The sequence below is a fragment of the Eptatretus burgeri genome, chromosome 9 (assembly GCF_056783735.1).
Source record: "Eptatretus burgeri isolate ZD-2024b chromosome 9, Ebu_testis_v1, whole genome shotgun sequence".
NCBI classification, from domain to species: Eukaryota; Metazoa; Chordata; class Myxini; order Myxiniformes; family Myxinidae; genus Eptatretus; species Eptatretus burgeri.
This window is the reverse complement of record NC_140969.1, coordinates 92,578,202-92,590,857: the sequence shown is the minus strand read 5'-3', so window position 1 is coordinate 92,590,857 and position 12,656 is coordinate 92,578,202. Positions and strand designations below refer to the sequence as shown.

General features: G+C 40.9%; 1 protein-coding gene across 6 annotated transcripts in view; it reads left to right on the top strand.

The window, feature by feature from the left end:
- LOC147020621 (nesprin-1-like) overlaps positions 1-12,656 on the top strand; it is a 464,443-nt gene that overhangs the window by 305,019 nt on the left and 146,768 nt on the right. For all 6 annotated transcript variants that reach the window (XM_085896125.1, XM_085896126.1, XM_085896121.1 and 3 more), the window contains 8 exons: positions 3,468-3,601; positions 4,450-4,648; positions 4,734-4,916; positions 5,085-5,237; positions 5,456-5,610; positions 9,879-10,152; positions 10,265-10,353; positions 10,458-10,713. In XM_085896125.1, coding sequence (XP_085752251.1) covers positions 3,468-3,601; positions 4,450-4,648; positions 4,734-4,916; positions 5,085-5,237; positions 5,456-5,610; positions 9,879-10,152; positions 10,265-10,353; positions 10,458-10,713 — 1,443 coding nt within the window. The remainder of the gene's footprint in view (positions 1-3,467; positions 3,602-4,449; positions 4,649-4,733; positions 4,917-5,084; positions 5,238-5,455; positions 5,611-9,878; positions 10,153-10,264; positions 10,354-10,457; positions 10,714-12,656) is intronic.

The window sequence follows — 12,656 nt, the reverse complement described above, 5'->3', positions numbered from 1 at the left end:
AAACGTATTCATCATCACCACTACAGGGTGCCCCACAGAAAACCTGGAAATTTGGTAGTTTATTTAAAACAAAACAAAAGCAAACTTAGATGTAGTGTAAAACAAAGATACACTTTATTTTCAAACAAAACAAAAGCAAACTTAGATGTAATGTAAAACAAAGATACACTTTATTATATGTTAGTTTATTGATATGGTAAAATACGGCAAAATAAATCTGAAAATCTCAAATTTCCTGGTTTTCTGTGGGGCACCCTGTAGATCATAAATGTGAAGTTTTACATCTATTGATTTCATGGTTCCAGAAAAAACATTATTTCATATTTTTCTTCAATCCATTTTGGCTGCCAAACCATGTGACATCAATTATTCCTTAACAAACTTGGACACCCATGGCTTGGTGAACATTTGTGTGAAGTTTCCCTTTGATCTGTCCAGCCGTTCTGGAGAACATTTTTATATGTTTTAGGGTAAATCCAATATGGCTGCCAAACCATGTGACCGATGATGTCATATATGTCAATGCTTTATTCCTCATGGATGGGTGGTTATACCTGTAAAGTTTCGCCTCGATCTGTTTCACCACTTCAGGAAAGAAGATTTTTGAAGGTTGTTAGATCCTCGTGGAGGATCTCTAAGTCTTACTCATGTTGTTGTTCTTCTTCTTGTGGACTTTTTTGTTTCACAACCGACAGTTTTCATCGAAACTTCCTGAAACTTGGCATATACAGTATATGTAAAAATACCCTGCACACCATCTCCGATTTTGAAAATTCCTCCTAGAAAAAAAGTTATGACGTCAAAATATCTCCGCTAATGGAAATCGCTTAAAAATTTATCTCCGAAACTAGGCAAGCTTTTTGAATTCTGTTTGCGGGAATCGAACAGGGCATTAGCAGAGATGAACAGGGCATCTGACCACACATATGATACATCACTATGACGTCATATCAATTTTTATGATGTCATTCCTATTTTTTGACATTTTTTGTTTCACAACCCAGAGTTTTCATCGGATCTTGGTGAAACTTGCTATGTATATGCAGAAAGCCCACGCGCAGGCAGTAACCAAGTAACCATCTCCGATTTTGGAAATTCTTCCTAGAAAAAAAAGTTGACGTCATAATATCACTGCTAATGGAAATCGCCGATACCATTATCTCCGAAACTAGGCAAGCTGTTTGAATTTTGTTTGCGGGAATCAAGCCGGGCATTAGCACAGATAATTTATCGCAAACCTGATACATCACAATGACGTCATATTCGTTTTTATGACGTAATCATTAAGAGGACAAGGATCTTAGCTCATTTGAGCTTGTTTTTTTAATATAACAATATGGCTGCAGAATCACGTGACCGATGACGTTATCAAAAAATTATGTGGACCAAGCTGAAGACGACCCTCAAAATTTTTCATGCTGATCATATGTAGCGTTACACATATGCAATTATGGCGTCATAACGAAGGCACCTATGATGTCATTAAAAATCACACTCATTCCCCATGAAGAGTACTTGTTAGGTGCCAAGTTTAAATTTTTTCCTTGGTGCGGTTTCAGAGATACAGAGGTACAATTTTTTTATGTTTTCTGTTTTTCCAACATGGCTGCCACACCACGTGACATGTGGCATCATAATTATCATTAAAACATTTTACATGAGTAGTCACACCAATGGTGAAAATTTCGTGTCAATCTGTCAAGCAGTTATGGAGAAAAACACTAACGTTCTGTATGAACAAATAAACAAACAGACAGATAGACAGACAGACAAACGGACCCAAATGCAATACCCTCTCCTCCGGCGAGGGCAACTTGAATCACAATAATATGTGTATACTGCCTAATGTCAATACATATCGATATTGTTTTGTAAATCCACATTGCAATTCATTGTATGATCAAAAATAAAGCCCCTCATTTGGTAAATCGACTAATCCATGGGTACCATGGTGGAAGGTTGTATGTGTTGTTTTTTTTTAAATCAGAACTGTGTTGGGGCAGCTAAAGATGAAACAAAATTATGCCAGTGGTGTTGAGAAGCAAAAAATAGCTCAACAGAAGGTGAAAAGGGTTGAAAACCACCCCAAATTAACTTCAATTTTCATTACACGACAAGCAACAGAACCAGAAGAGGGTCCTGGAGCATCTGCTGGTGGTGCTGCTGCAGGAGGACCACTTAGAGATGTGGAAACAGACCCTGCCAAGGACGAATAGCAGACCTCTTGATACAATTAAGGGTTCTGAAGCATCACTCGTAATATTTTCTCCCACCACCACCGAGAGCGGCACTACACGGTACACATATACGTAGATAATGAGTGTTGATCCCACCTCTGGGACCGGGGGGGTGGGGGGGGGGTTGGCGGTGGAAGTGGGCAAACCAACTTTGCTACAACCTTATGGCCTTAGTTCCCCTGGAAAGTTTGTTTGAGATTGCATTAGTAACGACCAAGTGCATTGGTCACAGATGTGCAGAGACAGACGGACACCACATTGCACATTTTAGGATTATGACGGGGGCCACACGGAGCCACTATTGCGTTTTGTATGGGGCCTCCGAATGACTAATGCCGCCACTGAGTATATCATGTGGATTCACCCGTTCATACCTTAAATCAGGTATGAGTAGAGCATGTGCTATCTCTGAGAATCACAAAAATTTACCAAAAGCCATTGACATCACATCCACGTATTTCGCACTATCTACAAGGAATATCTGTGTACTCGATGCCCCTTAGTCATGGTGAGTCAGTCTGACAAGTTTGTGCAGAGATAGCGCACTAACCTTTGAGCTGTCTATCCTGTTTTTGATTCCCAACACAACTATAAACTGGTGGATTAGAGCTTCGCAGGGGGGTGCTGCATCACAATTTGCATCATCCCCCAGATGGACGTCAGGCTAAGTGTCTGGTTTTATAGTGTTAGTTAAATATCCCACAGTGCCTTTCACGAAGAGGAAGTGGGTTATCACCAGCACCTGCCCTGCAAAAAAATCATGAAATTGCAAATTTCTGTCCAAATCACCTCCAGTTGAACATCTGGCTTGGTTAACTGGCTCGTGAAAGATTTGGGGCAAAATCTTTCCTTAGCCGACCCGACAAGAAGGTAGAAATAATTTGGGAAACTAATGAAGAAGTAGTTATTTGTACGTGTAGTCAATCAGTCATTGTGAGTCAGACATTATAGTTGAGACAATCCACTTCTTAATTGTGCAGCCGAATCGCCTCAGTGGCCTACGTACTTTACAGAATAAGGTTTGTTTGCCAGTTAATATATTCTCAAGAATGCATGGCAGTGGCTCAGAAATGTTGTGGTAGTAATTTGTAGAAACGGTTGTTGAGGCAATTTGATGTTGTTTAGTTAATGCAAGGCCATGTAATGCATTCTTATTCTTCTTTAACACATACCTTATTATGCCACCATTCACAAATTTTTAACCCTCTTCCCCCATTTTACTTTCTCTAGCATCTGCAGAATGAGGAGGAGACGAGCAGTGTCTGCATACAGAAGCTTGTCACGGTCACTGAGGCTTTGCAAAAACAATGCCTCCCAAACACCGTCCATAATTTAAATGAAGATGTTTCCGATGTCAGGCAAAGGTTGGTCCTGGTGTTCAGGATTGTTCATAATTCTTAATTAAAAACATCATGCATGCATTGCGAAACTACCAATGGTGGAGAAATGTGCGAGCCAATCTTTTTGTTTGTTTGCATGGTCTCAGGCTCATGGAGGATCTGCAACACAAAGCACAGCCTGGTGTTGGCTTAGCAGTTAGGGTGGCTGGCTTGGGATCTTAGGGTCCTGAGTTGGACTCCCGTTGGCCGCTGCATTAACACCAGGTGGGGTTGACTCAGCCTGTCATCTTTTTGAGATCGGCGAAATGAGTAACATTGTACTGGTATAGGGGCAGAGCGTCAGTGGCATAGCCGCGCCCCAATAAAATGATAGCTACCCAGCAGCCAAGCTGCCATATGCAAGAAGAAGAACATAAAGCGTGCACATGTACAGACAAATACATGACACAACAGCCAACAATTTCAGACAAACACAGCCACTGACCTTGGACAAAGTGATGTAACTTCCTGGTGCACTTTGGGTACCAGAAATGCCATCTTTGTGATGTGGGTTTTCTCTCCACGTTATATGCTGTGCGTCAAACATGGAAGCAGCACGTACCATTTTCAAAATCTTCGGTACGATTCAGACAGAGTCAGAATGAAACGGCCAACCTCCCAGACTCAGAGCGAGTGCTCTAAGCACCATTAATTTATGCCACAGAGTTTGCGCAGATGTTTGAACCTTTGTAAAGTTGATCAAACAGTTGTTAGTATGACATGTAATTGTTATAACGTCTGATCAATGACAATTTTGTTTTCTTTTATTGACTGAAGTTATGCCTCCCGCTAAGTGTTACATCCTAAGAATTGATCTTGTATGTGCCTCTTAGGGTGGTTTGTATGTATCACGACCTGGCTGTGGACTTGAAAGAGGCCAAGTCGGCACTCAATCTGCTAACAAAACATGAGTCTGATCTCCAGAAGATCCAGGAAACCTTGAGCAATTTGGAAAGTACAGTGAGCCAGATAGCTCAAGACACAGAAGGCCTGTTACTGGAAGAGCTAGAAAGCCAGGTGGCCACATGCGAGGTGTGTGGGGCTCTTTGACACCAGGTAACATAAACCGACTTTTTAACTGAATACTTTAGTGCTGACTTGTCGGTGGGTCCTCCAGGAATGGTCGACAGAGGCATCAGAGCTACTAACATCCCTGGATCCATTGATTGAGCTGGAACAGGAGCTTGCCCAGGTGTTTGATGCACATTCATTGTCAGCTCTATCCCAGGAAAGGAACGATGTGAAACAAAGACTTGTGTATCTGCAACACCTCCTCGACTTGCAGTGTGCTGTGCTTCAGGTGGAGTACTCTATAAATAATAAATAACTGTGACAATGAGTTGCCTTTTGTGAAGGTCTTCGGAGTGTTGTTTTTAATCTATTTTCCCACCACTGCTGTAAGTATTCCAATTTTCTCCATAACTATATTTTCTTCCATCCAATTTTTGTCTTTTCTTTGTCTTCCCAGAACTCAAAATCAAAGCATGAAATGTTCGCACAATGTATAAAAGAGATGGACAGGATTCTTGAGAATGTGAAATCGGTTGTGGAACGACAGCGGAAAGATGTCCCAAATGCTTGTGATTCTGAAGTTGTACAAAAATACATGTCTGAGCTTAAGGTGAGTTAAATACATTTGTCTGAATTCCAGGGTACTGTTTGCCAATATTATTCTCTGCCAAAGAACACAATCAATTTATTGCCTGATAGTAGTTGCCATCAGATGATGGATTATTTTCCACTTCCTGCAACATGTTGACCATTTGAGGGAGATGTCGTCGTTGACTCCTTTTGCCGACCAAATGTTTCCATTTCAAGTTTTCTATTTTTCCTTGCTAGGCTGAACTGCAAATGCTGATGCGAGCCATTCCCAAATGGCAGCGACTCCGTGCACTTGGCCTGAGGTTGTCTCTTGACGGAAGGAGATTTGAACATTCACAGCTGCTTGACCGACGGTGGAAAATGCTGCTTGCTGAGGCTTGCAAAGCTTATAGGTCAGAACTTTTCCAGCCACCACTATTTCACATTGAGCATGTGAACTTAGGAGTTAGCAAGAAAACTTTGGTAGAACTACAATCTATCAACTGATTAATGATTTTGCACTCTATTGAACACAAATCAACAAGGAAATTTAGATACCTGTGAATACCTGTGTGATAAAAACGCCATCAGGAGGCAGAGATCTGGATTCCTGACTCAACCCAGACCTGCTTGAGGAGTCATGCCCATGAGATGTTGGAGTGACTGGAGAGTTCTGAACTTTAGGGCAATGAAAAATATGACGTCTTTATGATGTAATTCATGGTAGCTTGGAAAAAAATAAAAAGAAGGCTTTTACAATCACCACTCTTCTATCAATGAACTTTGTACCTTGAAATAAAAAATAATTAATACCTTGAAATTTCAGTGATAGTTTTGACTAAACTACTGTATATCAAACTTAAAACACAGTATAAAAAAATAAAATGACCGTTTTTACAGCCATTTTTCCCTGCTGTGCAGGGGTTGGGCTTTTTCTTGAGGCAATGTTTTATGGCCGGATGCCCTTCCTGACGCCAACCCTGGTCGCCTCTTACGACACAAACTTAAAACACAGTACCGGAACGTAATTTGTCCTACAGCCTCTCGGGATATTAGTCCGAGAGGACCTTTGCATCATCTCTCACAAAGACGTGGTTAACAAAGGAAGCTGATAGGTCTTTGATTGCAGCATCCAGGTCTACTGAAAATTTGTCCCAGTTCACCTTTTTCAGGTTGAAATGTCTACGGAATGTTACCGCATGAGGGGAAACCACTTCATGGGCTTTGATTCCAACAGGTCGGTGTTTGGAGTTTCCAATTGAGTCCAGGACAATTTTTTCACATTGGTTAGCAATGCGGTTTGAAGCAAACACCAGGTCCAGAATATAGCCGCGTCTCCATCTGCTGCTGTTGAAGGTAGCTTTGCATGATGAACTATAACGGCACTCATAAGAGCGCATATCTATGCCAGGCTGAACAGTTTACGTTTTGTATCCCACTGATAGGCCGGATTCACATCTGGACCTTAACCAAAATCTAATCAGCTTGTTATTGTCACCTACCCAACTCATCCACCGTGTTTTGTATTAATTCGTCCACAACGTTTTGAGATACCGTGCTATATATCGTTTTTGGGCCGATCTCTCAGTTGTGAAGAATCATTTTGAAAATTTCTAGTATCTGGATCTGCATCCAGATCTTCACCAAGATCGAATCAATTCTTCTTTGTTACACACCCAACGTGTCCACCAAGTTTCGTCCGAATCCGTCCACCACTTTTTGAGATATCGTGCTATACATCATTTTTGACCCAATCTCTCAATGGTGAAGAATCGCTTTAAAAATTCTAGTCGTCGGATCCGGATCTGGATCTTCACCAAAATCAAAACAGTTCGTCTTTGTCACACACCGAACCTGCCCACCAAGTTTCATCCGGATCCATCCACAACTTTTTGAGATATCAAAATCTTCATGACATCAAAAAAAAATGACAAACAAACAGATAGAGAGGGGTGAAAACATACTCCTTCACCTTTAGTGGCCGAGGTAATTAAGGGATGGTAAAACTTTGGGGCCAGAATATACACATCCAACAGTTTTGAAGCATGTGGCGGAGCAGATAAGTGAAATGTTTTAACCGATATCTTTAATAGCTCACTGGAGTCAGGGCAGGTACCAGAGGATTGGAGAGTAGCAAATGTAGCGCTATTATTTAAGAATAGATCCAGAGAATAATTTGGGGAACTATAGACCTGTTAGTTTAACTTCGGTTGTGGGGAATTTCCTCATAGAAATCCAGTCATTAAGGAACGGACAGGGAAAAATTTCAATAATTTCAAACGAATTAAAGATAATCAGCACAGATTTATGAAAGAGATTATATTTCACAAATTGGATTTCTGATCAAAGGAGGTAATCGGATTCAGGAAAGTTGAGATACTTTAATGAACTGGGCAAAAGATTGGTAGATGCAGTTCACCATCATGAAATCTATGGTGCTTGGTTTGGGTAAGAATAATGAAAATGGGGATTATTTAATGTAACCAGTACTGGAGCATGTGATACAGGAGATGGATCTGGATGTGGTAATAGATGCTGGGGGGGGGGGGGGGGAGAGTAAGCAGACAGCACAGTGCAAGGCAGCCATAAAGAGAAGTGTTAACTCTGTACAGGGATGTAGTGACCCCTCATCTGGAATATTGCATACAGCTTTGGTCACCGCATCTGAGGAAGGTCACAGTTACCATGGAGAGGGTACATTGTAGAGCAACTACATTAACCTGAGCCTAGCTAGTCTCAGCGATGAGGGGCGGCAGAAAGAGAGAGGACTTTTCACACTAGAAAGGAGATGATTGCAAGGGGATGGAGATAATGATAGAAATGTTTAAGATAATGAAGGGTATAGACAAAACAAGTGTAGAATTTTTCAAATAATTGACTCTGGCAGGACAAGGGGTCACAATTTAAGAGGAGAGCTAAGATGATAGCAAGGCAGGGGTCTTTCACTCAGAGAGTGGTGAATGGTATCCCTGCAAGAGTGGAGTCAAGCGATGGTTTTTAAATTAAGTTTGGATAGGTATCTGGAAGTAGTGGGGATGGGGAGTACTAAGATGTTGGCATGATTGCACAGGCTTAATAGGCCTAATGGCCTCCTGGGTTGAAGTTCCTTGTATTCCTTTTGAGGGTCAATCTGCTACATGTTGCAATGTCTCCTGACAATTTACCTTGAAAGAACATTTTAGCGACATCACTTGTTGAGAATCAAACCCAGAGTGAAGGCTCAAAGGTGAACAGCTACCATTTTTGCAATCTTTCTATTCATAAAATTGTACATGCTTTTTTGTTTCCTCTCCACATTTGTGAAGCTAATAGAAAAGCAAGATGACAAAGAAGGAAAAGGTATCATACTGATAATGGGTACAAAGACACACTAGGACATAATAAATGAGCTTGTTTCTGACCGAAAATAAAATTGACAGAAGCGAAAACCATAATTGTAGTCTGATTATATTATTGAAACACACAAATTCACACTGTTGAGAGGTAGGGTCAAAATTTCTTCTGAAAATTCTGGGCAGCACTTTTAAAATACATGACTTTATATGGTAGCGGGCTTGGTATCCATATGAAATAGCCTGACTGGGAATCCTCTATTGATCCAACTGTATATTGATATTCTGCGATCGTGGAAAATGGACAAAATTCATGGAATTTGTGACTAGAAACAAAAAACTGAAAATGACGTGGGAAAAAAAACCTCTGGAAAGTAGTAAATTGCAGAAAAAAATAGAACTCGGTAGAGCGCATACCTCCACCAGGCTGAACAGTTTATGTTTTGTATCTCACTGATAGGCCGGATCTGGATCTGGCCCTCCAAAATCTAATCTGCTTGTTCTTGTCACCTCCCCAACTCACCTATCAAGCTTCATCCGAATCCGTCCACAACATTTTGAAATATAATGTTATACAGTATGAGTATATCCTTTTTCTCCCAATCTCTCAATGGTGAAAATCACTTTAAAATTATGAAATTCTCTGATCTGGATTCAGATCTTCACCAAAATCGAATTGATTCATCCTTGTCATACACCAAACCGGTCAACCAATTTTCGTCCGAATCAGTCCAAAACTTTTTTGAGATATTGTGTTATATTGTTTTTAGTCCTATCACTCAATGGTGAAGAATCACTGAAAATATTCTCAGATCCAGATCTTCACTAAAATTTAAGCAATTCTTCCTTGTCAAACACCCAACATATCCAACAAGTTTTGTCTGAATCCGTCCACAACTTTTTCAGATATCGTGCTATGTATAGTTTTTGGCCTACAAGTCAAGTCAACCACCTTCGGTGGCAGAGGTAACAAGTCAATGTTAGTTTGAATTACATATATAATATTCACTGAACTGTCTAATTTTATGTGTGTGATTGCCTACAGACTTAATCCCCGCAGCGTATTTACAAAAGGTAGTAAAATAAAAAAAATACAGCACAATTTGATGCACAAGGGATACCTTCTATGCATGGAATGCGAGCACAGAATAGACGAAACGGAATTTAGGTTTTTTGGAAAGGAAAATAAAACACTTTTTAAAACTGAAAATCACTGGTTCTCACAATGCAAGGTTAAATATTTGCTTTGTAAGGAACTGGATGATATTGAAAATGATTCTGGTTAATTTGCTTGTGTACATGTTGCTATACACACTTATCTGTGCCCATGCGGGTCACTTTGTACACAGAAACCTCCAAGGCCTTGTACTGGGGAAGCTGGAACTTCTTGAGAAGTGTCACAACTGGCAGAGTTTTCTGGAGACATTGGAACAGATCTTCAGCTTGGATATGGGGAAAAATGCTGATGGCGGTTTCAAGAAAAATACCTCATTATCAAAAGAGAGCTTTGCAGTAAACGAGACCTTTGAGAATGATTGTTTGTTTGAGATTATCCCGAACTGTAATGCTTTGGCCTTCCCTACGAGCTGTCGACACATTCTGAAGCAGAAGAGATTCATCGAGGTCAGCTTTGCTGAGATTCTTTTCGTTTTTTTTTAATACCCTATTCTTGACATGTTCTTTCATGTTTGCTGGATCACAAATTACTCTTTATTGTTGTGTTGTATTGTTGCAGGTTTTGCAAATGGAAATCTTTTGCCACCAGAACCTCATTGAGTCGATCCTTTTGGAAGCACAGGAACTACAAGAGCTTGATGTGGACAGGTCTCTATACCTTGATGAACTTTTCTAAACTTTTAATCTCTCTTCATTGTTTATCATTACACCCTATAAGCTTAAGGTAACACAAAGTGCATTATTTCAAACAGGAAAAACCTCTGTTCCAAGCTGTCCCTCATGTACATACAGTGGTGTGACACAGCTGCCAGAGTACAACTCCTAAGTGTTTCATTGGATAGACGGTTGGCCAAATGGCAGCAGTTCCTCGAAATGCACTGCAGGCTGCAGGAGTTGCTGCAACACCATAAGGTCATAGCAGATTCCTTTAAAGCCTCAATGGATGGTTGCAATGCAGACAATGCATTGTCCGTGCAAGAAATGACCGCAATGCTGGATGATGCTCAGGTGGGCTTTGTACGCTCCCCACCCACCCTTCCCAGAGATGGTAATGATTTTGAAAACTGAAGTTTGAGGTCAATTATGTGCAGGAATACCTCACTTAACGATCATGATGCATTCCTGGAAAAGAGGGCACAAATCGAAAATGCATTCAAAGGGGTCATTATACCATTATTTGTATGGAGATGTGTTCCTGACAGCGTTATTTATGACGTATGAGCGTTATATGAGGGCTTCATTGGGGTATCGATAATAGCACCAATAATAATACAGATGTAAACATATTATTTTATAAATGTTGTCATACAAATCGTAAACTAAAATGGCACTCAGTAGAGTGCATGCTTCCGCCAGGCTGAATAGTTTACGTTTTGCATCCCACCCATAGGCCGGATTTGCTTCCAGACCTGAACTAAAATCGAATCGGCTTGTTCTTGTCACATACCCAACTCATCCACCAAGTTTTGCCATAACCCGTCCACAACTTTTTGAGATACCATGCTATTCCTGCTCACAGACACAGACAAATTGGGGTGAAAGCATAACAGCTTGGGAAATTCAAGGGCGTCAGGTCATCAGTGCTTACAGTATTACTATTGATACTGATATGGATGCTGTGCAAGTTACTGTGGTGCTTAAACCTGTCAAATCAAGCTGAACCAGCTCTTCGTCTTCTGCGCCAAAGTGTAATTTTTGTGCATTTATTGAAGTGTAATTTCTTTGTTTCAGGTGGTTTGCCATTTCTGTGTACAGGTGTATAATGCAAAGATAATATGTTCAAATGTATAATGTTTTAATCTCTTTTTTTTTAACTTTTTGAAGTTTTTATTATTATTATTTTGTATGCAGCCTGTGGCTGCTGGTTGCATCATTGCTGGTAGTGTGGCTGTACTGCTGATGCAGTGCCCCCTGTTCTGGTACTCATTTTTCTGACTTCAGAAGGATGACAGGCTGAATCAGCCCACCTCGTGTTATTTGATGGCACGACAAGGGCTCGCACTCAAGACCCGAAGATCTTAAGCCAGCCACCTTAACCATTGCGCCAACACTAGGCTTTGCACAGGCTTATATTTTCGAAGTGATCCCACTGCTTTCTTCAAAGTTAAAAATTATTGTGTAAAAGTGATGGCTTGCATGAAGTGTTAGAAAAGAAGTTCGATTTGGGAGAAATTTGTTCATTTGAAAAAGCACTTTAAATGATGATGTTCTTCGTTCGTATGCGAACGAACGAATGTGAGCCTGGTGTTGGCGCAGTGGTTAGGGCAGTGGCTTGGGACCCAAAAGGTCCTGAGTTCAAGCCCCGTTGGGACACTGAATTAATATAGGTATGTGTATATGTATATATATATATATATATATATATATATATATATATATATATATATGTATATATATATATATATATATATATATATATATACCAAGTCGAAAACACCAGGGGGTTGACTCAGCCTGCCATCCTTCCGAGGTCGGCGAAATGAGCACCAGTTGTACTGGGCCCGGTGTATGCCCCGGTTAGAATAGGTGTACCATATCCCTGTGTGTCGTAAGAGGCGACCAGAGTTGCGTCAGGAAGGGCATCCGGCATAAAAACCTATGCCAAATCATTATGTGGACAACAAAACGAATTTCCATACCGGATCGGTCGAGGCCCAGGTTACCAACGACCGCCACCGGTACCGGTGGTTAGCAGGGTACCAGTGGAAATTGTGCTACTGCTGGGCGAAGGAGGAGAAGGAGACTGGGAAGGCGAGTCCGGAGGCAGTGGGAGAGGGGGAAGGGTAGAAGTGTGGAGGTGAGAGTTGGAACTCTGAATGTTGGGACGATGACTGGCAAAGGGCGAGAGTTGGCTGATATGATGGAGAGAAGAAAGGTGGACATACTGTGTGTACAAGAGACCAAGTGGATGGGGAGTAAGGCGAGGAGCATTGGAGGTGGTTTCAAACTGT